The sequence below is a fragment of the Felis catus genome, chromosome C2, assembly GCF_018350175.1.
Source record: "Felis catus isolate Fca126 chromosome C2, F.catus_Fca126_mat1.0, whole genome shotgun sequence".
NCBI classification, from domain to species: domain Eukaryota; kingdom Metazoa; phylum Chordata; class Mammalia; order Carnivora; family Felidae; genus Felis; species Felis catus.
In genome coordinates, this window is record NC_058376.1 from 41,802,069 (window position 1) to 41,829,254 (window position 27,186).

The window sequence follows — 27,186 nt, forward strand, 5'->3', positions numbered from 1 at the left end:
GATCTGATTTCTGAATGGTCATGGGGCTTTGGCTTAATTGACTGGTTTGATTTTTCAGCTACTTTTATTTCCCTTGCCAAACATTCCACTAGACATGCTAACAAGAAATGAAATGGTCATAGGGCTGGGAGCCAGAAGGAAACGAGTGATAAGCAAAGGTCTAGGTAGTACAAAAACACAGTAACTGGCCACTGTAATTGACAGTTGGCTGTATGAGGCAAACTATCTATGACTACACTTAATGTATGCATTGAATTTTGCAGGCATATTATTCTTCACAGAATTGTATTAAGGCAAGAACATAGAAAATTATAGTGATTATAGTGATTTATGGAGAACATGCCTATGAAAGATTTCATTCATTCCTTCGTTCATTTATTTGTTTGTTCATCCATTCTTTTAATTTCGGGTCAGTCTCTGGGATCAGTCTTCAGGCAGTGGATTTATCAGTTCAAGAGAGATAGAAGTTTCCAAGGAAATGTTGAATCTTCCTTTTTGTCTTGAATATTGTCAAATCCGTGCTTAATTAGAATTTTGAAGAAGCAAGTTATGGAGGCTTAAGCCTTCGGATAAATGGCTTTTCAGACATTTACCAGATTAACAAGATATATATGATGTGTTACCCAAAATATATAACTAAATCAGTATCTTAATGGAGGATAGATTGGTATATCAATTGATTGTTACATATATAAAAATTATCTGAAAATTATAGAATTTAAATATATTTTACCTCTCATTAAATAAGACATATAGCTTGGGATGCATTCAAATGCTAAATATAACAAGTATAACCTGCATGATACCAAGCCATAATTCATAACTAGTGTGAGTTAAGAGTTTTTACCTATGAAAGGAGAAAGCAAGCAAAGAATGTTATTTTCTATCACCAGAATGGCAAACTAACTTTCATGATATAGAAAGAACATATGAGGAAAGCTTAAAAGTGTACTCTGTATTAGGGATGCATCGATATTTGTTAAAGAGCAATTTGCTCAAAGTCTTTCAGCAGTGCTCACTCAAGACTTGATTCAGGTTCTCCTGACATGGAAGACAAGTAATTTGCCTTCTTTTTGTAATAGAATGGAATTATATTTAAAACAATATTACAGCAAAAATAAAGGAAGAGAATTATATTGTAGTAACAGTGTAGGCTTTGAAATCAGAGACAGCCATGTTAAGGATTTGCTAGAGAACTAGCTAATTATGTAACCTCAGCTAGTTTCTTAAATCCACTATGCTTTTGGTTGAGGGCATCATAAAATGGGAATAATATATGTTACTAAAGCATAGGATGATGTGAAGATGACGTGATATAATGTATGTATGTAATATATATATGTATATATGTAATGCTAACTATGCAAAAAATTTACTAGTGTTTCCCATATATAAAAAAATATCCATCTTCCATATTTCTTTTTTTTTTGAAAAGTTCATTTTACGTTACTTATTTTCCAAGTTGTTATCATAACGTATATAGAGTATATTTTCAGCTTTGTTCACATGATATTAAAGTGTAACAATAATGTAAAATGCTAGGCTTCAGAGTTCTCATTTTAATTCAAAATAATCCATAGAATTAACACACAGCGATCGTATTAAATTATTACCCATGGCTTAACATATATTCTATTTGTGAATCTCTATATAAATATACTTAGCACTTTTGTATCTAACACTTCTGTATATTTTAAATGTTTCCCACAGCATAAATTTCCAAAAGTAACAGCATACTCTGTTCAGGTCACTACTTTTGATTTTATTACTTATTAGTTGTATGACATTGGGTAAGTTAATTACCCTCTATCTCAGTTTTCTCATGTGTAAAATGGAAATGATAATAAGTTATCATATATAAAACAATTAAACCAGCAAAGTGCATACAATAAGACCATATAAATACATTTAAATGCTCATTAAAAGGTATAATGGCATTTAAGTCCACATATTTCTAAAATGGTTATTATAAGTTACTGCCAACAACAATTTTAATTTTATTTTCCGTTTAAACATGGATTTTATAATTTTTAATACGTTAATTATACAGATTTTAAAAGTTATAATTATTAGTCTTAATTGTTTTATGAAAATCATATGTAGGATCCATGAAGATGGGGACTTTGATTTACTTGCTCTAACCAGCATAAAAAGGAGCACCTAGTCCATAGTTCTATAAATATCTGTAGAAAATACAAATGATTGTGGAAATCCTGGCTCTATCTTGGGCTGGAAAGCAGAAATACTTGATTTTGTAGATCAGCTGAGATGCAGTTAAAGGGAATAAAAGGGGTATATATTAGGTTCACAAAGAGCCATGCCAAATAAGCCAATTTAGATATCATAGGTTATAGGCCCTTGTTCTGAAAACCAATCTTCTTCCTTTTTTTTTTTTAGTTTTATTTTCTATTGAAAAATGTTTCTTTGTTAAAACTGGGGAGATAGTTTACATTTTTTAATTCATCAGGTGTATCATAGTGTATTCTATATATATTCATCACATGATATTTGTTTGTTATTTATCATATATCCAGGTAAACCAGTTATGATTGTCACAGAATACATGGAGAATGGTTCCTTGGACAGTTTCTTACGTGTAAGTAGAAGATTTTATATATATTCATATATCTCTTATCCCTATCTATCTATATACACATATGCATAAATGTGGAATGAATGCTAAAGATGTTAGAGGCAACCTCTCATATCTTGCCAGCAATTAGATAGCAAAGTTTAAAGTGGAACTGAAATTTGGGGGGTCTAAATAGTAAGAGGAAGACTAAAATTGCATCTTTATCTTGCAGTGTCCAAGGTTAATGGCTTATATTTGTAAAACAAATCTATGCAATCTGCTTCAGCTTTTTGTACTGCCAAGATTCACACTGGCTAAAATAAAAATTAAAAAAAGACTTTTTAGTAAGACACAAATAACCCTGATATAAGACAAATATTCTCTTGTCTTCACTTAAAATAACCTCAGACTGCTATCGGAAGAACATGTCTCGCTCACATAGAGCTTTGGTCTCAGAAAATGAGCAAGTGTTACAATGCCAAAGCAGTCTTAATTCAGAGATACCATTTTGGTATATGTGCTGCTGAAGCAAGCACCAGAGGCACATTTTGGTAATAGATGTGCATCCATATCTATTTTTTAAATATTTAAACTTAGAAACTTTTTTTTAAGTTACTTCAGTAAAAATTTGTTCAAAGAAATGCAAAAAAATTATGGAAAACAAGGCACTGCCAATCACCAGTGACTGCAGGGATTAAAAAAGACATATACTCTGTCCTCAATATGCTTTCAGCACTATAGTAGGGTGCCTGAGTGGCTCAGTCGGTTAAGCGTCTGACTCTTGGTTTTGGCTGAGGTCATGATGTCTCAGTTAGTGAGTTTGATCCCCTCATCAGGCTCTGTGTTGATAGTGCAGAGCCTGCTTGGGATCCTCTCTCATTCTCTCTCTCTCTCCCTCCCTCTCTCTCTCTCTCTCTGCCCCTCCCCTGCCCATGCTATTTCTCAAAAAGAAATAAATAAACTTAAAAAGTGTTTTTAAATAAAATTAAAAAAGGAATTCAGCTCTATAGAATAGAGATGGGGAGAGAGAGAGATAGACGATAGATAGATAGATAGATAGATAGATAGATATTAGATAGATAGAATAGGATGATTCATTATCATAGAAGAGAATTCTAAATTTTCTATAAATGAGAAATTGCATTCCTTATTTTAATATTCACGAGGCAAACAATTTTTTAATGTTTATTTATTTTTGAGAGAGAGAGAAAGAGAGAATGCGTGTGCACATGGGGTAAAAGCGGGGAGGTGGGGAGAGAATCCTAAACGGACTCCACACTGTCAGTACAGTGCCCAATGTGGGGCTCAAACTCACTAACGGTGAGATCATGACCTCAGCCAAAATCAAGAGTTGGCCGTTTAAACTACTGAGCTACCCAGGCACTCCAAGGCAAACACAGTTTTATCAGCGATTATTTTCACAAGCATTTCAAAAACAAATATTCTTCAAATCAGGTCATAGAAACCATTATAATACATATTCTTTTAAAATGTTATTGTGTATATATAACTAAACATGGAATTTTATAGCTACTTATCTATACATGCATTTATGCACATATTTACATATGTATGTATGTGTATTTGTTTACTTATCTATCATATAAATCATGTATTTCTGTTTTTTTAAGTTTATTTATTCATTTTTGAGAGAGAGAGAGAGAGAGAGAGTGAGCGAGCTGGGGAGGGGCAGAGAGAAAGGTAGACAAAGAATCTCGAAGAGGCTCCATGCTGTCGGTGCAGAGCCCGACCCTACCAACTGTGAGATCATGACCTGAGATGAAATCAAGAGTAGGATGCTTAAGCCCAGTTCCCCTTGTATTTCTATTTTAATCAAAGTAAATTGGAAGTTTTTCTAAATACAGGACTCTGACTTGTGTTTTGTTGTTTTCCATTTTATGAACTATAACTGAAGATTGAGTAGAAAAACAAATACTCAGTAAATATCTTTGACCAATTCTGAAAGAATTATGATGATTTAAAAATTTAACATCTACCTTATTTGAAGCAATTAATAAAATATCTGGAAAACTAGAAGGAAGAATGAACACTCAATCAAACAAATATGTAAAACTAAAATAGCCCCAAGACTCATTTCATTTTGTTGTTCCTGAGGTTAAAATTTCTGAGGAGTTTGTATGTCACATAAAGACCATGAAAGCTATGGTTTTGAACCTGAAGTCAAAGAATATTTAGGGTCCTTCTTGTTATGAACTATTCAGTGATGCAGCTACTATGCTATTTTGTTTTAGCCTTATTTCTGTTTATTCACATAGCTTGTGAGGCTGGGGTGCTTGGAACTAAAATGTATATAATCAGTCTTCTTACAATTCAGTGTGTGAGATTGTAACCAAGATTTATCTTTAAGAAAGAGCAACACATCTTAATTGTATATTTGAAATACTTCTCAGAAACACGATGCCCAGTTTACGGTCATCCAGCTAGTGGGGATGCTTCGAGGGATAGCATCTGGCATGAAGTACCTCTCAGATATGGGTTATGTTCACCGAGACCTTGCTGCTCGTAACATTTTGATCAACAGTAATTTGGTGTGTAAGGTTTCTGATTTTGGACTTTCACGTGTTCTAGAAGATGACCCAGAAGCTGCTTATACAACACGAGTGAGTAACTTTTTTTCTTTTCTTTTTTCCTTTTTATCTTTGTTTCCCACCTTGTGCTATGTTGATTTGCAAATAAATAGAAATCACCTCTCTCCATGCTGTCAATTATATCTTCCCCCAAAGGAAACATATCCTTTAACATTAAAATACTCTTACTTATTCTGAGAAAATAGATGGCCACTGTTTATAAGGTGGCATACCTCTGTCCAATTTGATACAATTTTAAAGCATTCTAAAATTCATGTTTATATAAGTAACACATGCTCACACTATAAAAATTTCAAAACAAAGCAATAAAAAGGAATAAAGTCATCCATAATTCTGCCACCCATAGAGAACACTTGTAACTTTGTCAGTTAATTCTTCCAGATTTTTTTCTACATACCTATTATACATACCTATGAATGAATATGTAATTAGATTAGGATTATGTATAGGATTATTTATAACATCACTGTATAGCCTTTTTTTCTCTTAGCAGTATATCTCTTGAATGTATTTCATTGTCAGTAAGTTTGATATATTCTATTACCTGGTTTGCCATTTAAAAAATCAACCCCTAATTATTGAGCAAATTGGTATTATATCTATCTTTTCTTTCTTTGTTAATTATTATTATTGTTATTATTATTATTATTATTATTATTATTACTATTACTATTACTATTTTATCATGATAAGTGTACTCTTTAATCCCCATCCCCCTACCCACCTCCCCTCTGGGAAACCATCAATTTGTTCTCGAAGTTAAGAGTCTGTTTCTTGGTTTGTCTCTCTCTCTCTTTTTTTTTTTTTCTTTGCTTGTTGGTTTTGTTCCTTAAATTTCACATATGAGTGAGATCATATGGTATTTATCCTTCTCTGACTGATTTCACTTAACATTATACTCTCTAATTCTATCCCTGTTGGTGCAAATGACAAGCTTTCATTTATTTTATGGCTAAATAATATTCCATTGTGTGTGTGTGTGTGTGTGTGTGTGTGTGTATACACACACACACACACACACACACACACACACCGCATCTTTATCCATTCCCTATCTATCTATGGACATTTGGGCTGCTTCCATGGTTTGACTATTATAAATAATGCTGCAATAAATATAGGGGTGCATGTATCCCTTTGAATTAGTGTTTTGTATTTTTTGGGTTATACACAGTGATGTGATTACTGGATCATAGGGTAGTTCTATTTTTGTTTTTTGAGGAAACTCCATACTATTTTTGCATTCCCACCAGTAGTGCATGAGTGTTCCTTTTTCTCCACATTCTCGCCAACACCTGTTGTTTCTTGTGTTTTTGATTTTAGCCATTCTGACAGGTGTGGGGTGATATCTCACTGTAGTTTTGATTTGCATTTCCCTGTGATGAGTGATGTTGAGCATCTTTCCATGTGTCTGTTGGCCATCTGGATGTGTTTTTTGAAGAAATGTCTGTTCATGTCTTCTGCCCATTTTAATTGGATTATTTGTTATTTTGTGTTAACTTATATAAGTTCGTTATATATTTTGAACACTAAACCCTTATGGGATATGTCCTTTGCAAATATCCTCTCCTATTCAGTAGGTTGACTTTTAGTTTATTTTTTTATTGTTTCCTTCACTGTGAAGATGCTTTTCATTTTCATGAAGTCCCAACAGTTCATTTTTGCTTTTATTTCTCTTGTCTCAGGAGATAGATCAAAGGAAAAAAGTTGCTAATGCCGATGTCAGAGAGATTACTGCCTGTGCTCTCTTCAAGGATTTTTATGGTTGCAGGTCTCACATTTAGGTCTTTAATCCATTTTGAGTTTGTTTTTGTGTATGGTGAAACAAAATTGTCCAGTTTCATTCTTTTGCATGTTGCTGCCCAGTTTTCCCAGCACCATTTGTTGAAGAGACTGTCATTTCCTATTGTATATTCATTCATGACTCCTTTGTCAAAATTTAATTGACCATATGATTGTGGGTTTATTTCTGGGTTTTCTGTTCTATTCCATTGATCTGTGTGTCTATCTTTATACCAGTACCATACCATTTTTGTGATGCCTCCAAATGTTTTGTTTTTTTCAAGATTGCTTTGGCCATTCGGGGTCTTTCAGGTTCCATATAAATTTTAGGATTGTTTGTTCTAGTTCTGTGAAAAGTGTTGTTGGTATTTTGATAGAGATTGCATTGAATGTATAGATTGCTTTGGGTAGTACAGACATTTTAACAGTATTTGTTCTTCCAACCCATGAGCATGGAATGTCTTTCCGTTTCTTTGCATCATCTTGAATTTCTTTCATCAGTGTTTTATAGTTTTCAGAGGACAGGTCTTTCCCCTCTCTGGTTAAGCTTATTTTCCTACATATTTTATGGGTCTTGGTGTTATTGTAAAGAGGATTGTTTTCTTAATTTCTCTTTCTGCTGGTTCATTACTGGTGCATAGGAATACAACAGATTTCTGTTACTGATTTTGCATACTGTAACTTTCCTGAATTCAGATGCCAGTTCTAGTAGTTATTTGTGAAGTATCTAGGGTTTTCGGTATATAGTATCATGTCATCTGCAAATAGTGAGAGTTTTACTTCTTCCTTATTTAGATTCCTTTTATTTCTTTATTGTGTCTAATTGCCGTGACTAGAACTACCAGTACTATGTTGAGTAAAAGTGGTGAGAGTGGATATCCTTGTCTTCATCCTGACCTTAAGGGAATAGCTCTCAGTTTTTCAACATTGAATATGATGCTCCCTGTTGGTTTTTCATATATGGCCTTTATTATGTTGAGGTATGTTCTCTCTAGACCTACTTTGCAGAGGGTTTTTATCATGAATGGATTTTGTACTTTACCAAAGGGTAGCCTTTCAATATTTTATACAAATGTATAACTGATCCATCTGTATTCATAATTGTATGAGTCTGATAATTTTCCTATGATATACTCCTAAAAGTGGATTTTCTGTGTCAAAATTTTGTGCCTGTTTTAAAAGCATACTTAACTATATCCTGATAAAACTATATATCATCATTTTTGGTATTTATTAATTTTGAAAAAATTATACCTAATTGTTTTAATTCGTATTTAACTTGATTCAAATGCATCTGATTATTTTTTCATATATTTATTGGCAGATTTCTTTGAAAAGACATTCCTTTATAGAGTTTTTTTCATGACAGACAATTTTAGAAAATAAAGATATAATGATCACTAATGATATTACCAGAGGTAACCAATTTTAACATTTTATTTTTTTCCTTTCAAAATATTTTCTACACATTTTCATATGTAAATAATTACCAATTATGTATATAGTTACAAAAATGGGATCATATTATATTTATATATATGTATATATATATATATATATATATACTTATATATAAAGTGATTTCCATTTGTCAACCCAGTATTTTCTTTATACACACACTCAATGTTGTTATGTAATCTGCCTGTTTTAACTTAAAATATAAAATGTGGATTTTTCTAGATGATTAACTTTTTATAATATCATTAAATAATGTATTGTACTCCATTTTAATCATGTACATTATTTATTTATCCAATGCACTATTAATTGAGCAGCATTCCAAAGTTTTGCTATTCTTAATACTTTGATGTAATCCTGATAAATGGTTCATGTCTGGTCATGATTATTTCCTCAGGATAAAATTTCAGAATTACAATTGTCGAGTCAAAATGTGTACAAATATGTGTGGATTTTCATGTATGAATTGCACAATTGTTTTCCAAATAGTTTGTTATGGAATTTCACTCCTAGCAGCAACATATAAAGGAGGCTCTTTCCCTGTACTCTCACCAGCCAAGAAAATGGGCAGTTTTTAAAAAGTCAACTTCTGTTATTTTCTTCCGGTTTCTAATCATTACTAATTTTTAAAAAAAGAAACTCATGTGTTTCTGAAATCATCAATTTTAATGATTCCATTATCAACCACCAAGTGTGTCACGTGGCATCTGTCTCACATTCTAAGAAAGAGCCCGATTTGCCAGACTGAGTTTCATCTACAAAGTGATAAAGCCACAGTGGGAGAACCAGAAATTCAGAAGCACGGTGTCCCAGAGATACTCCTCGATGAGTTGATATAAGAGTTGAAACTCCCCCGATGGCTTTCTCCACTACACTTTTGTTAGCATTTCCCATTTTCAACTACCCTCTAGCGGATTCACTCTGTTCATACATCTAAGTATTTGTTAAAATGTGTCCTGCACAAAAATGTTGCTGTTCTTAGGCATACAGTTCACTAGGTTAAAAGCAAGAGAAATAAAATAAAATTGTATATCTAGCAGCTAGTTAAATTTATGACAGTGACTCTGAAAACAAAAGTCTGAAAAAAGAAAAAATTACAAAACATGGGTAAATATGCATCAGCACTATCGAGTGCTTTTTTTTAGTTTTCCTTTGTTCCTTCTCTGATTTCAAGAAAAATTAGTCACCCAGCATTCTACAACAAAGCATCATTTTTATGACAATAAATTATGATTATAAGTTCTCAGGAGACAGCATATGCAATATATGATAATATATTTATAATTTTGAGGATTTTTTTTATTCTACTCACTGCTACTAAAGATATCCTTCGTAACCTTCTGCTACTATATGAGCTTTTAACACGTTCCGTGGAAGGTATCCTTCTTGCTGGTATTGTCCTTGTTGTTACAACAATCACCCAATACAAGAAATATTTCCAGTTTTAGTAAAAATATTTGATTAAAAAGCCTTTATTTGAAATATTAGATTTCTGGGGGCGCCTGGGTGGCGCAGTCGGTTAAGCGTCTGACTTCAGCCAGGACACGATCTCGCGGTCCGTGAGTTCGAGCCCCTTGTCGGGCTCTGGGCTGATGGCTCAGAGCCTGGAGCCTGTTTCCGATTCTGTGTCTCCCTCTCTCTCTGCCCCTCGCCCGTTCATGCTCTGTCTCTCTCTGTCCCAAAAATAAATAAACGTTGAAAAAAAAATTTGAAATATTCAAACCTGACATTCAGTCAGGTTTTAATCTCAGTGCCATATCCCATTTTTAAACTAGAACATTCTTGTTTTCAGTATTAGTCGTGATTTCTAGGACACTCTAAGGAATGTTTGTTCTTGTAGGAACTTGGAAGATTCTTCCAAATCTGGATCATCTGCTGTCTAGAGAATATATTGGGTTAACTTTCAGAGCTTCATTTGTACTGATTGTTACTTTGTCAGGACTAAGGGGTACAGAAGATCATTTCTTGACACTAATAGAAAAAAAGGTATTACTGTGTCAAAATTCTTCGTTATCACTTGTGAAATAAAAGTGCAAAAGGACCTTTGCATTTTTTATTCTCAGAAGATTCTTAAAAATCAACTAAATGGGCTCATTAACTACCAATAAATAGCTGTTTAGAATTTAATATTCATTTAATTTATTTAATATTCATCCTTATATTTTCCCAGAACTCAAAATATCTATGATGGTCCTGACTTCTTCTGAGAAAACTATAATTTGCATCTACATTTCTAGAATAATTTAGAAATCTTTAATTTAATCTCTTGTAATAATCCTTGTTTGGCACAATGATTTTATAATTTACCCCCAAATATGAGGTATGGTTTAAAGTAATAGGACTACTATTTTGTTTTTTAAACAAACACTGAAACAATTAAATAAGTGCTGCCATACTCATTCTTGGGAATTTGTATTACTGTGGGAACACTGCTATTACACAAAATGTTTTGGGAATTCCTCCTTTGAAATTATCTTTAAAATTAGATTGTGAACAATAGCATCATTCCAAATTATTTAAGCATGTAGTATTTGAGGAAACATACTTGCCTGAGATAAAAATCTCTGGTCTCAATAAGCTTAGAGTTAGTAAATAAGAAAAGCAGCACATTTGTTGTACAATAAAGTCTGGTTCTTTTTTTAACCAAAAACAGTATTTTTCAGCGTAGACATCCACTTTCTTTATTTGATTAAGCGTCCCGTGATTATGGTTCCTTCAGAAAAACAAGCTCATCATTGAAAACAGTGTGTCAAGGCGTTCTTTTTGGGCAAACACATTCTGGTGAATCTGGTTTAAAAAGCCAGTCACATTACTTTAGTCACACGTAACACATTTCATCTAGTGTCGCTTGGATTCAAAAATTAGTATTCAATGCCTCAGTGCACGAAGCCTTTTCCCAGATTGCTCTTCTAAAAGTTACTGCCTTTAGGTAGAGGGTAATTGCACTGGCATTTGATTCAGTGCCACTGAATGAATATAAGATGTCTGCTGCTCTCATTTTAAAAGCATCTTTGTGGTCCACAGGCAAAGTAGAAGAGTGGAACAGAATTTATGTCCACTAATTATGCATTTATTTTTTTTTAACTGGAGGGAACCACCTAGGACTTGAGGAAATGCTTAGCCTTAAACCTTGAAACAATTTATCAGACATTTTCCCGTGCTGCTTCTGATACTATCTTAAGTCTATCACAAGTTTTCCTTCCTTATGTCCCAACAGAATTCCTTGGGAGGAGAGGGTCAGATAAGATCATAATACACACTTTTTTTATGTCTTCTCTTTTTTATAAGGGTATTGAGTAGGAAAGCAGAAGTTTTTTCAATGCTCGCTTATGGCTATTTCTCCTCATTTCTCACTACTAAGTTATGCAAAAACTCCAAACATTAACAATTTCTGTCATACAACGTTATTATGCATTTTGTAACCTTTGTAAAATTCCACCATACACATGAGATTTGAGAGTGAAAAATGTATAGTATTTTAGTGTTATTATGAAAATAGTTCAGTCTTGCAGACCCTTTGAAAAGCTCTTGGGGGGCACCTAGAAATGCTTGGATGACACTTTGAGAACCACGTTATAGATACCATGTCAGGAAAAAACACTCTAAAAACTAAATGTCTTAGTATTTATTAAATGATATAACACCTTGGCATATTGTATTATATTATATTATAGCATGTTTTGAAGAAAGGCCTTGAAAGCATAAAAGCAGCTGCATACCAAGGGCTGCAAATCATCTTGAAAGGCCTTGTATTTCATTTGGGATGGAGCATTTAGCTCTGCAGATTTATACTGTTAGAGAGTTTTCGTTGTTGAGAAAAACATACAAGAAATGAATTCCTCTCTTTGGTTTCCCATCATATGAATTCAAAGCACAATTATGGCACATTTCCTATATTTTTTTGCACTGAATTACCAGCTTACTTTATTTCATTTTAACAGAACCATGGAATTATGGGTGAGAACTGTTTACCACTAAATAATTTTCTAGTCTTTTTCCTTATGAAATTTCATTTTGAATGGTTACCATTTTTTATGTGCATGCACGCATCTGTGTATATGAATATTCCTGTATTCATACGTTCAAATAGATGGGGTCCAAAATTCTGCCATAATGGTGCTCAATTTGCTGTTTAACAGGATCAAGTTAGAGAAATTATAGGCTTTTATCTAATTTATATGGTATATTATATAACGTGAATTCCAATTCTTGAGCCCCCAATTTCATTTTAAGGATATAATTACCTAAACAGATTTGAGAAATTTGAGAAAGCCAGATGATTTGGTTTTGGTTATAACCTTTATTTTTCATTTTTTTTTCTTTTTATTTCTGTCCTGAAAATGCATACTGAGTCCTAAGCAGTTAGATTTTTATATTGGATAATAAGCTTCTGCCTTTTGTTACATTGCCCTATAGCCCATTAGCAACTATTTAATTTCTGGAAGATAAAACCAAATAAAAAGTTGTCACAGGCATTGTGTGTTAAGCAAATAAAAGACAGAAATCTTATTTTACATAATAACCTATTTGATTTTTTTCCTGTGTAATTTTGCCTACTTGATATCCAATGTATTCTATGATAGCTTTATTTTACCTAATTTCATTTGTAAGATAAGAATTTTTTTTTTTAAGTGGCTAATGCAAGTAGTTAAAAGCTAAGTAGTTAAATGCTCCTGTTCAGGATACCTCCATTCTAAGGACATAAATAATAGAAAATATGAACCTTGATTCTGTAGTCAAGGACTAAAAACTATGCATACCAAAAACCAGTGTGATGCAGAAATAAAATTATATTCTTTTGATAAGCAGTATATGTCATATGTCATTCAGCTAAGAATGAAAAAAAATACATAAATATCTAATCAGTGGCCTTCATATAATAATGTGTTTTAAGCTTTGAACCAAAATAAATAATGTCAGTCATGACTTTATTCCCTACTCTCTGAGAATCAGTATGAGCATGCCTCGTGTAGCTTCACAAAATAAAGCCACATATTCAAAAATCAAGAAAGGCTAGAAAATTTAGTAATCTCAATTGTCAATGTTGTATCAAAATTTAATGAGAGATCTGGTACTTTCTAGTCACCCAATTCAGAGAGTTAGATACCACAAATATTTTAACACATGAAAACAATTTATCTAGATTTATGTGGAGAAAAATCATAGCTATAATTTTGGAGTGGAACATAGTAGTGAGAAGGTTGTATGTAATATATTACACACCATCTCTAGCACTAACAATTTTCTCTAAAATGCATCATTCATTCATTCATTCATTCATTCCATATTTGAGTACCTACCATATACCAGATACTGTTCTAGGGCAAAAGGACCCAGCAGTAAATAAAACAAAGCTATGACCTCATGAGTTTACATTCTAGTGTGGGAATTCAGGTAATAAACAAACAAATAAAGTTACAGCAAGGCATAGAAGTAACATGGAGAATGTGGGTAGTGGCCGAGTGTGTTATTTTAGTTAGAAAGATCAAAAAAAAAAGAAAAACAACAACAACAACAACAACAACAACAACAACAACAAAAAACCAACAACAAAAAAAGAAAGATCAAGAGAGTTTCCCTGAGAAAATGACATTAGAGCAGTGAATTGGAGAGAGTGAAGGAACAAATAATATAAATATCAAGGTTAATTAACCAGATTTACTTTGTTTTAACTATGTTTTCAATTTAATAAATTAATTTTAATCATTGTTCTAAGTCCAACAGGCTCACTTTGCAAGAAGACAAATTAAGTAGTCAGATTAATGATTTAACTCAGACTAAACATCAGGCTAATAGTGACTGGTCTAGTTCGTAATGTTGGTGAGCCCTGGAAGCTTAGCAAAACTCGCTTTCTGAAATTATTTCCAGTTCACTGTGAATATTCCACATTTTAAAATATGTGATGACACATTGCCTGAAGCTTTTCCCAGGTTCCCCAAAGCCATTGACCAGCCCCAGATTCCTTTGGTATTGGAAAATACAGCGGTCTTTTTTTTTATTTTCTTTTTCTTTTCTTTTTTTTTTCTTCTTTTTTTTTGGGGGGGGGGAGTCGGGGGGACAGGAAGTACAGCAGTCTTGATGTCCTAAGTCAGTCTTACTTCTTGATGTCTGGAATGACTAATAATTCAATTCATTTCTGCCCTATCACCCCTTTTCAATGATAATTCTATATGTCAGGGTTAAAATACACTCCTGTGATTTTGTTTTTCTTTTTCATTTGCTGACCACTGCTCTGGAATCCCCCTATATTTCAGGCAGGTATTTACTAAACATAGACCTTTAAGGGAATCATTGCCTTGATGTCTAGTCAGAATTGTCTTTTGGATATTATGAGGTTCTCTGGATATTATGAGGTTCTCAACCTATCATTTCATCTTTCCTTATTTTTCAATCATCAGTATTAAACTTACTCAATTTTGCACTTTTTTGGTTAATTACTAGAATGAATCTAATATTTCTATTATTTTTATTGCAATTATATAATATTCTTGTACACTGAATAGATCTTTCTGACTTATTTACTTATAGCATTGCCTCTTTGGAAAATTGCATTCTGAGTGCTAAAAACACACACTTTTAAATGAATTTCTTTAAACAAAATTAAGGTTAAGTATGTATAAACCACAAAGTTTAGCATTTAAAACCTCACTGAACTCTGAAACATTTTTAACCTTATCCATAAATTTTGGCATTGTTTTTGTTGAAGACAGACATTATATATCAGAGGAACTAATTTGAAAATAACAGAAAAATTACTTATTTGTATTGCATTACCTGGGTAGCCATAGAGTAACTTAGATTTCAAGGTGAAGATTTTCCAATTTTTTAAGAAATTCTTAAACATTTCACATAATGTTGAAACATTTCAAAAGTTCAAGGGATAGGCTTTGCTACCTAAGAGATCATCTGTCTCTGATCTCTTGTGGCAATCAACATCTGCTGAAACAATTCTCTCAATGGCTTTTAGATTTGAACTACTGGGGATTAGAACAGATGCTTCCCCTGGGAGTCTTCCCAGCTTGCCCTTCACCTTGTTGTCTAGTGTTGTCTACAGTGAGTGAAGTTTAGGCCCTGACAATACATAGATGCTAAATCCTAGAGTCAAATGATTTATCTCTATGGTTCCACTTTTAACCTGAGAAGCCAATATTTGCCTCCAGGTTAAACACTCAATTACTTAGGGTTTACTAAGATAAACTCTCCAAAGTCCTTTGTCACTCTAAGTATGACCTGACAGAGCTCACCAGCAGGCAATGTGAACTGTGGATCCGCAAAGCATTTACTAAATCAGCAGGGAGAGATTTGTGTATATAATTAAAGAAAAATTGGGGCAGATATGAGATATTATGCCTTAATGTCCAGAGAGTTCAGCAATTATACTCCTTTTCTTAGAAATCAAGACTTGAAGCCCCCTAACCCATAGTGAAAGAGCTGACTTTAGTTGAGCGCCTGAAAAATTCAGGCTCTTAGCCAAATGTCTCATTTGAACTGTCTAAATTCATTAAGCTTAGAGAACTGAATTGCAGGATCTTTTGAGACTAGGTTTACTCTAACTGCTATTTCTGGACAAAGTGAACAAGGTTTCAGACTCCTTCAACTAATCCTGGATTTGAGTGTAGCAATTATGTAATTCCTCTTTCCAGAAAATTCCTAGTGTCTTCACTTGCACCATTTTATTCTTCTCTTTTAAATTTTCTGTAAGAATTCTATAGAATTCAATCCAGATATGACACCCAATAAGTATGTAGTAGCCAAAGCTTAGGTTCATCTTTAAGAGTCCAAAATAATTAACATTGCAAATGTCAGCATCCTTGATACACATGTAGGTTTAAGACAGAAATTTGAAAGTTGAAGGAGTAGATCTAAGAAAGTTGTTCATAGGTCAGCACAGCTGTTAGAGATATCCCCCACGATCCTATGACAAGATATGAATGACAAGATAGCTGAACAGAGAAGTTAAGAAACTTGGCTAAAATTAAACAGTATGCTAAAATTAAGCTGGAAACTAAGACTCTTGATTTCTGCTCAACTTAAAAATGCAAATGGAACAATGACTATAAATTCCCCTGCACCCCCAATTACTGAGTTATACAGGATGAGACATCTCACTGGGAGAAACTGGCCCTAGGTGTGGGCTTCTAAATATGGGAAACAAGCATTAGCTTCTAATTCTTTTATAGAGTTCCCTCTGCAATTGAGGCTTTAGACACACTCCACGCACTGTGATTCTGAGCTTGCCCCAGGCAATTGCAGGCCTTTCTCAAATACATAAAAATCTGGGAAGCTTACATGTAGACATAGACAGCACCTTAAGTAAATGTGATCATTTTACAACGTATTTATATATTGTAAAAGAACACATCGTCATAAATTATCTTTATGGTAATAAGCTGTGCTTTACAGTACTCTGAATGCCCAGTAGCTTTTTACCAACCAAACTTGAAATTGTCAACTGATTTCACAGTTTTAGCTCATTAAGGACAGTTGTACTGGAATAGTTTTACTGTGGCAGGAAAGAAGTATGGCAAAGAGGACTTTTTGTCTCACTGAATCCATATTTTTGGATAGCCCACTGCAGGATGTGTTTGGCAGTTATTCGAAATGCATCTAAAATTTCAAAATACACCCCAACATATGTAATGGAGAAAGCAATTTCTGGACCTGAAAAAGAAAAAAAAAATGTCAAACAATATGAGCTTGAATTTGTTGAGGTGGGGAGTAGGTGGGTGTGGAGAGGAACTTTTGTGATCAGTCAAGAGAAAAAGTATGAATAAACTCTACGATGGGCGACTTGTAAAAAATTTACTCAATTCTTATAGATTCATTTTATTTTATTTTGATAGTCTCAGATCTACAGATATTTAACTTGAAGGCAGACAGCCTTATCGGGAAGTTCGACTGTATTAAAATGTATGGGTTCTTCTTTCATCCATGTTTCAGAACCGAATTGGGCCCTCAAAGACTGGCATCCAGTGTCTATGTCAATGACATTTATGCTTTTGTAGCCACAGATAGTGTTTGCTCTTGAAGTAAAAACTTATTTTTTACTAAACTCTTTGGTCATACATACCTCCATTTAATAAAGAAAAGTTTCACTATCAATAGGAAGTTATCCTATTTTTGAATAAAAGAATGGAAGAAAGGTAAAAAGAAAGGAGAAAATGAAGTAACAAAAATATTAAAAACATAAAAATAATTAAAAACAGAGGGAAATATCTCAAAGAGATACTGTTATATTTACCAAAACCCAAGTATAAGAAGATTAGCTCTGTTGAACTTGACCCTTATTTGACAAGAACATAAATAAAAATATCCATGGAAAGTACAGGAACGGTGTTAAAAAAAGAAAAAGATAATTCCATTTAGTCTATATAAAATCCCAGATAAATCCTGGACCTCATCTGAATGATTTTCCCTTGCTAATTAAAGCTTGTCACATACCATCTAAACCAGTAGTTTTCAAGTGAGGATAATTTTCCTCCTAGGGGATATTTGGCATTGTCTTGAGGCATTTTTGGCTGTAACAATTGGAGGGATGCTAATGTTATCTAGTGGGTAAAGGCCAGGGATGCTACTAAACATCTTTCAATGCACAAGACAGCCCCCACAACAAATAATTTGGTCTGCAGTATCAGTAGTGCTACTGTAGAGAGAGCTTGTTGTGAAATTACCTAACATGTGTAAAGAATGTGTAAAAAATGGGAACGAAGATCAAATATCCCTCTCAAGTACTTGATAATCTCTCCTATCCATACTGGACTGCAAGTTGCATGGGGCAATGTAGAACACATTGCCATTTGTGAAAAAAAAATATGCAATATGCAACAGACTAGCCATCTGCCACAAGACCTAGAATGTTGAACTTTGAGATATCACAAACAGAATGCAATGAATGGTATGACTTTTATTCCTGTTAAAATGTTATTCTCATTTGCTGTCGATCTAACACTTGAAATTTTCTTTTCTCCCAGTGCTCTAAATTTTAGACATGCATGGCTATTTTATTTTTGATTTCTTAATTTTGTTTTGCTAAGATGTCTTTGGAGTAAGCTCATAAATAGACATACCTCGCAGTTAAATAGGTCATTTACTTTCAGTCAGCGAATGAGTCTCAGCCATGCATTAATTTTTATGTTTAAAAATTGTATTTATTCATCCTACAAAGGAATAGTGTAATATTCATATTAAGAAACAATAATGGTTATTAAGTTATCAGTGATAAATTTAGGTTTTAGGCTGGTAGAGTACCTGCAATACTAATATTGAAACAGTTGGTAGAAGATGCATATTATCTATGGAGCCAAATGAAAATCTTTAAAGCATTCTTCAGACTCTAAAATTTTTAATCCATGCAATACCCTGGGAGATATTTTCATAATTTTGTAGAGACTGTAAAAACTTGTTGTTCAGTAATTCTTATATTTACTATTATTATGGAAATAACAGCATTGTTAAATAGCATGCTTGGAAGGAAGACATAAATAAATAGTATGATTTTTTAAAGCTGTTATTATGCTATTCACAGGTTCATTCTTAGTATTTATACATTTTCTGAAAAACTAGGCTCAATGTATTTTCTAAAAATAGGCTGTAAATGCTCAAAATCATTAAATATCTTCAGTAAAATCTACCACTCTAAGCCCATAACATAGTCCTCTCTCTCAACAAATACACACACACCTCCAGGAAACAAGGTTGTAAACAGGAGAGCTTGAAAGTCGGACTCCTGTTTTAAACTACGGGAATGCAGAGATAAAGGAAGCAAGCCTATAACTCCTCTGAACATCCCAGTCTACACGAGATAATTAAAAGGTAGAAGGATCACAGAACATGGAGTGACCAACTTGGCCTGGAACATTTCCAAATGTTCCACCAATGAGTTTACATTTGACCAGGATGTTCAACTAAGTTTACTAGGTGCAGAAGGCAGACAGGGAAAAAAGCTTCCCAAGAAAAAACAGAATGGCACGTATTTAGGAGAAAGGTAATTCAATTCAAGTCAGTGAGCACTTGTTGAATGTCTACCCGGCACATTTGCCAAGATAATGTCTAAGCAAGACCATTGCTCTCTGCACTGAGTACAGGCTCATGGGGCTCATGCTCATTATCTTCAGCTTTATGATCTATTTAGCTGTTCATAGGCAAAGGATTTCAAATTATAGTTTGGGTACAAGAATTTTATGTATGGTAACATATAGGACAAAGCTACTACTTGTATGAAAAACTTGTACATCCTGTAAGGCTCAATCCATATGTGACCTCCTCAGTCTCTCTAGTGAGCATCTCAGGCCCTTGTTCTGCATCACAGCTGTCTCTGCTACTGTTCCTAACTCACTGCGAGGTCCATGACCGGCGTGGTCAGCATCACCTGGAGCTTTTTAGACACGCAGACCATGGCTACACTCTGCAGCTACTGAATCAGAATTTCCATGGGCACAAGCTCCAGATGATTCATATACATAGTAAAGTTGGAAAACAAAGTACTAGATACTTATTTCTTTCTGCATTTCGTTATTCAAAACAACTAATTATCATTCCTATTTGCCTGATATTTTCCCAACAGAAGGGCTAGTGTGTTATTTATTTTTGTCTCACCCGGAGTGACTAGCATAATACTTCCCATATGGTTGCTACTCAACACATTTTTATTAAACGTATTTATTAAACTGAGAGCAAATTCCATGGGAGTCATACCTTCATACCTCCCATAACTCAGAGAAGCAATATTCTCCTCCAGACTATAAGTTCTGGGAATATAGTCATTATATCTATCTGGTTCATATGGTGTCTACCTAGGACATGGAAGGTACTTCAGCCATTAATGATGCAGTGAAGCACTGGGTACCGAAGAGAGTTTTTTAGAAGTATAATTTTATTTTGAATTTATTTAGTAAACAAATGTCAACGAGAACTTTTGTGTCGAGGAATGGTATAAGTTCTTTACAAGTATTAACTTGTATTCTGAACTAAGATTGCTTGGTCAAGCATAAATCTATGCTAAATCAATAAAGGTTGACTCAGGATACCTCATTCAATTCTAAGATAGTCTTTAGCACATCTACTTTGGGTCACTGTGTTGCACATGAGTAGTTAATGTGCCATAGTTGATATAAACCAGCAGTAGTTGAGCAGTTTTTAAATGTTTGCCTTTCCTTGATGATTGGAAGTAAACAGTTCAGTACATGGTATGCCACTCATTTCTGCTTAATATTAAAATAGAATATCAAGGGGCAGCTGGGCGGCTCACTTGGTTGAATGTCAGTCTTTGGCCTAGGTCGTGATCTTGCTGTTCCCGAGTTCGAGCCCACATCTGGTTCTGTGCTGACAGCTCAGAACCTGGAGCCTGTTTCAGATTCTGTCTGTCTCTCTCTCTCTCTCTCTCTCTCTCTCTGCCCCTCCTCTGCTCATGCTCTGTCTCTCTTTCCCCAAAATAAATAAACATTAAAAAAAATTTTTAAATAGAATATCAAGGTATCTCAGCAGAAACCCATATTCCACTTCAGAAGAGAAGCACTCAACTGCAGTCGGGTTTTATATTATATGTTAGCTAGTTTATGCATTGATCGTGCCTGTACATGATTTTATATTAAAAGGGAGGCAAGATCCCGATCCGATGGACATCACCAGAAGCTATAGCTTACCGCAAGTTCACGTCAGCCAGCGATGTGTGGAGTTACGGGATTGTTCTCTGGGAGGTGATGTCCTATGGAGAGAGACCATACTGGGAGATGTCCAATCAGGATGTAAGTATTTGTAGTCAATGAATTATGGGTTCAGATTAAGAGATCAAGCTGTGCAAGGAAGTGGAGCATAATGAAACCAGGTGGCTCCCAGTTTGTGACATTGAAACAGAATACTTAGAAGAAATGAAATAGTTTCCAGGTCTTGCAAGGATATTAATTGAGTTGCTTTTACAACTTTACATGTTTCCCTTAAGCAGGGGTTTAGAAATGAGAGAAAATGAAGACATTTGTCGCAAGAATGTAAGGAAATAAGTGACCGCAAAGATAACCAATACGTATAAGGGACTGTTTGAAGTATTTTTGCTACAAAAGTGCTTCTATGTAATATTAATAAACCACATTACTGCCACCCTTCGTAGGTTTAATTAATGATCTGTGCCAACATTTTGTTTCCTTAAACACAGTATTTCCCAAAGTCAGACAAAACAGCCAATCTGCAGTATGTTGTTTCTCTTCATGTATTAAACTTGCACACGAATTTAGTTACACACCCTGAAGTGTCTGGATGGAAAAATGATCTTTAACTTTCTGTGGTAACTGTGATGTGATTTTTCAAAAGGATTTGTGTTTTTGTAAGTGATGCTTTGCAAATGCTTCGTAAAAGGATGCTATTGACATGGGATCAGCACTCAGAGATTTTTCTTTATGCTTAGCCGGAGACTATGAGCTGGATCTTACAGATTCCTAAGATGGAAAGCTGAGATGCTTTTAGTCATTTCCTACTCACTACATACAAAACTGCTTTTACTGTATTTGGATATAAAAACCTTTCTGTACTTCTCTAGTCAAGCTGTTTTCTGTGACAGTGCTGGGAAAATCGGGCTCTTCCACATCTCTATTTTCCCAATCTTCTCTATATTAGAGGATCTCAAAGTGAGGTCTCTGGACTACCACCTCTAGCATGGCCTGGGAATTTGCAGTAATGCAAATTCTCAGGCCTTCCTCGAGACTGACGAATCAGAGGAGAGCCATCTTTGTATTAATAAGTCCTCCAGATTATTCTGATACACAGTAAGTTTGAAAAATCACTGTTTTGGGTGATTTAAAAGTACAAATGAATTAATAGTTACTTCATGGTTCAGCACATAGGATTTTATGTAAGGAATTTACTATGACTTGAAAGGTACCGTTTGAATTAAGTCCAACTGAAATCTGTAGACTTTCTCTGCACTCATTCATATATGAACAATATTCCACGTACATCTGTATTACCAAGTAATAGTTTCTTTGTAACTCTGAGTTTCCTATATCATAGAATGTTTCTTTTGATTTTATTCTGCAAAGTATCTTTACAAATGCTTCTTTCCTAAATTCGCTTTCTCTGTCGATCTTCCTGTGTATAACATTTCCAGTTATGAATAATCTCTTACTTATTTGATAAGCTGTTATCCTTTCCAGCAACTTAAGATCAGAACTTTCTCACTTAACTTTAAAATATTCATCTTGGTGTGCCCTGCCCATGGAAAATGAAAGGAGTCTCAGCTCTTAAGTCCCTGGAAACTGCTTCTCACACAGGTGATCAAAGCTGTGGATGAAGGCTATCGGCTGCCGCCCCCCATGGACTGCCCAGCTGCATTGTACCAGCTGATGCTGGACTGCTGGCAGAAAGACAGAAACAACAGACCCAAGTTTGAGCAGATTGTCAGCATTCTGGACAAGCTTATCCGGAACCCGGGCAGCCTGAAGATCATCACCAGTGCAGCAGCAAGGTGACACTTAGATTTTACATTCTGCACTCACTCTGAAATTGATGTATTTTCTATCTCCAGTGTATTAATGTTTTTTTCCTCCCACCTCCCTCATTGCATTCTTTGAAACTTGTATTCCCGAGTAATGGAGAAAAGTGCCTTTTTTTTTCTTTCTTAAAAAAAAAAATCTTCCAAGAGGAATTATCCATGATGATAAGATTCAGAGATATTTCTAACGTCCATCTTGACTAGGAATTAGTCTACATTCAGGCTTATGTTTAAGTCTTTGGAAAATAGGAACCCCAGACACATAGCTCCTTTTCACTCTCTACTGTTTAAACAAAATTATTTTAAAGGAAAAAAAAATGAAATCTTGAGTGGTGGTAAATCCTAGTGAAGTCCTGATTCATTCCTCATTTAAAATAAAGCCTCAAATATAAAAATGCTTCTAAAATATTGCACCGGCGAGCAGAATGCAGTTTCCCCCACCGTGTAATTAAACAAAGTTTGTTTAACCCATACCATGTGCCAACAGCTTTGTTAGACATCGTAGAGAAGAAAACTGAGAACGAAAGTGTTGGTGTCCCCAGACTTCAACACAAATGTCAGTACGTGATAGCCATAATGCAACCCAGAATGCATGACATCCATTAGGTTTTATGCATCTCCCGCCTAGTTAAGAATCACTCAGTTCTCCTCATGATGTTGGGAAATGGAAGTGAAAATGTATCTTAAAAAGTGCAATTAAAGAAATAGGGAAGAAGAGATGAATTTTTCCAGGGGCCACGAGAACAAAGAAGTGTTAATATATTTAGTACTTCCTAGTGAAACTAAAGGCAAAGCTAACTGTCATGTTTAATGATTTATATTCTCATTGTACATATAAGAGAAGAACAATTCTTTTACATTCTAATGATATGTGCTCTTATAGGACGGTTATATGGTTTTAGTAAAAGAACTACACTTCGTGTGCCTAGAAATCCACAGTATTAAGTGACACGTATAAATGCTACATAGTGATGATTTACTGTGACTCATGTATAAAAGATATAAAATACTGCCTTACTGGTAAGAATTTCTTTCTTTTTTGCTGTCTTTATTGATAACCACCAAGAATTATGACTTTCAAACTGATAGAGCATTTGCTGTTGCACTTTATAATTGCGTATATGATTTTTTTGACATTAAAAGGAACCATTCTTTTGAACATACATGATCCAGCTTTTGCACTATATTTGGATAAAATGAATAAGGGGAATCTGAACCAAAGTCTTAATATCAGTATCTAAAATTTATAGATTATTTGTTGAAAATAGCATTTAGGGGTCACTAGATTGAACTTGATGACATATTCTTGTAGGAAAAACTACTCATAATTTATCCTGTAAGAATGAATCTCTATCCCAATTTTCACAGAGAGAAACTGTACAGACTCTTTTGGATATCCAACTGACAGTTTGACAACCAACAGTATAACAAACCCATCCTTCCCTGAGCCATAGGGTCCTTGTTTTGTACCCCGAAGCCATTTCTTTTTATCCTTACTCAATATCAATCCTAGAGAGAAAAAAAAACTCCACATTTTTCAATTATTTCCATATCATAAAGAAAACATTCAGACCATTTCCATAGGATGGTATTATCAATATAAAAACCGACCCATCTAATAGGATCAAGGGATATTTAACTCCACTTCTGCATGGAAAAATGGTGTTAATATCATATTGTAGTATGCCAGGGTATCCAAATTTTAGCATACTTCTTAAGTGCATTTTTCCATTCTTATTGAAATTTAATATTATTTCTCCTAATATTATTTCTTCTAATATATATTATTTTTTAAATGTTTATGTATTTTGAGAAAGAGCAAGCGTGAGCAGGGCAGAGAGAAAGAAGGAGAGAGAATCCCAATCAGGCTTTGCTTAACTAACTTAGCCACTCAGGTGCCCCTCTCCTAATATATATTCTTTAATACTTGAATAAATTCTGTGTATTTTGTCAGAAAACATGTAATTTTCGTGAAAATATTTTTCTAGTAAGTGTCATACATCTCGATTCACTTAAATATAAAAGTCTTAGAAATTATGTTTATAGGTTTACTTATTGCCATTAAAACACACAAGTGGGTGGATTACATCATTGTAAATTTATTAGTAACAAACAAGTTGCCATGCAACAATGTCAAGAAAATATTTATTTTTCCTTCAGAAAACTTGCTTTCCCACTTTGACAGTGATTATTTCATCCTTTATCATAACTGATTAAACTCATTCCCTTCCCCCTATAATTTTTCGGTGATGCCCTTGCTACATACTTCATCAAGAAAATGCAAGCCATCAACTGGGAAATTCCAGCAGCAAAACAAAAAATTACTGGTGCCCGCACCCATGCGTCTTATCTTTTTCTCCCCCTCTCTTTCTCTAATTACAAGAGAGGAAGAGAGGAAGTGTCCCTCTATTTGTCAGAGGCAAATCCTTCCTTTCTGTCCCTTGCTCTCCCCTCTTTCTCCCTCTCCTTCTCCCTTGCATACCCAGGTCCTTTTGTTGGCAGAACCATTGTTATAGAAATATGTTCTATTACATTGTTTCTCAAATTTCCCTGGCAAGAAGAATCACTGGGAGGAGCTAATTAAACATTCAGCTTTCTAGGTCTCGCCCAACTACTGATCCAGAATGTCTAGGAATGGGGAATGGAATTTGGATGCTTGATAAAAACTTCAGGTGATTGTTGTCATAAAGGCAACTTAGGAAATGCTGTTTGCCAACATTACCTCTGCCGGCCTCACATCTCTGCCAACTCCTTCCTTATTTGTCTGCGAGCCTTCATGGCCAAACTTCTCAAATAAGTTTCGCAGTCATCTCAAACTTAATATTCTGAAATTTTATGTTTTTATTTTCTCCTGGTAGCCTCGTCCTTCCACCACTTTCCTAATTTAGTTTAATATACCAGCACCTATTCATTTGCCCAGTCAGGATTAGACTAATTCTTCGCACCTCTTTCTTGCCCTCCACACTTTGATCTAGAAGGTCACTGGATCAGCATGATCCATCCCTCTCCCTTTCCACTGCAAACCCCGTCTGCTATGACTGTTTACCCCTCTGGCTGAGACACTGCAGTGGTCTCCTGACTTGTCGCCCTGTTTTCATTCTTTCATTCATTCTTACTTTCATTCTTTCATTCATTCATCTTTCATTCATCTTTGCACATAGCCTTCTGAATTTTCTTATCAAAATACATGGAATTTGGGGTGCCTGCATGGCTCAGTAGGTGACTCTTGCTTTTGGCTCAGGTCATGATCTCATGGTTTGTGAGTTTGAGCCCCACATTGGGCTCTGCACTGACACTGTGGAGTCTGCTTGGAATTCTGTGTCTCCTGTCTCTCTCTATCTCTCTCCTGCTCGTGCTGTCTCTCTCTCTCTCTCTCTCTGTCTCTCTATCTCTCTCTCAAAATTAATCAATAAACTTAAAAAAATACGTGATTTAATTTCAGTCACCTTTTTATAACCAATTTTGAACTGGATAAAAATCTAGACTCTTGTTGACAACGTAAATAGCCCTGCTTTTCCGATGTCATTTCTTTTATTCAAAGGTTACTTTCTTCATATTTCAACAACTGTTTATTGTATGCTAGTATACTATGTGCTAGACGTGTAGACTCTGGAGAATGCTGGAGAAGGCAAAAATGGTCCCTACCTTGCCAGAGCTTAAATTACAGAGGATGTACAATAGACAACAGACAAGCACAGATTATAGGAAGGAAATAAATAGATAGTTGTGATAGATAGTAAAAGGGTGATTGGGCAAGAACCCTCTGTGGAGAGACATTTGAGCTAAGACCTAAAGAAAGAAAAAGAGCCGGCTGTCTAAAGAGCCCTACCCCCCCTCCGCGCGCACACACACACACACACACACACACACATTCTTAAAAAAAAGTATTCTTGGCATAGGAAAAAGCAACTGCAAATGAGTTTGGAGGGTTCTAGAAAGTGGCAGAAGGACAACATAACTGAAGAGCAGTAGGGGAAGGAAGAGTCTGTCATGAGTCTGAGAAAGCAAACAGAAGCCAGAGCACTTGAGGCTACCCAGGCCATATGAGGACTTTGGAATTTTTTTGAAAAACATGAGGAATCCATTAAGGCATTTAAAGCAGAGAAGCAGCGTGATTTGATTTATATGGCTGCTTTGTGGAGGGAGGGCGAAAAGTGTGAAGAGAGGGGCATTGCAAGCTTCCAATCTCTGTGCCACTTCCACTTAAACAGCACTCTAGCCTCAGTGGCCAGCGTCAAGTTCCTTCAGAAGGCCAAGGCATTTCAGGTATGAAGACAGTAGCACAT

At 34.7% G+C, this 27,186-nt stretch overlaps 1 protein-coding gene across 3 annotated transcripts in view; it reads left to right on the forward strand.

Annotated features, from left to right (window-relative positions):
• EPHA3 (EPH receptor A3) overlaps positions 1–27,186 on the forward strand; it is a 355,677-nt gene that overhangs the window by 307,841 nt on the left and 20,650 nt on the right. For all 3 annotated transcript variants that reach the window (XM_023238873.2, XM_011285988.4, XM_045036779.1), the window contains exons 12-15: positions 2,535–2,596; positions 4,984–5,193; positions 21,015–21,164; positions 22,680–22,873. In XM_023238873.2, coding sequence (XP_023094641.1) covers positions 2,535–2,596; positions 4,984–5,193; positions 21,015–21,164; positions 22,680–22,873 — 616 coding nt within the window. The remainder of the gene's footprint in view (positions 1–2,534; positions 2,597–4,983; positions 5,194–21,014; positions 21,165–22,679; positions 22,874–27,186) is intronic.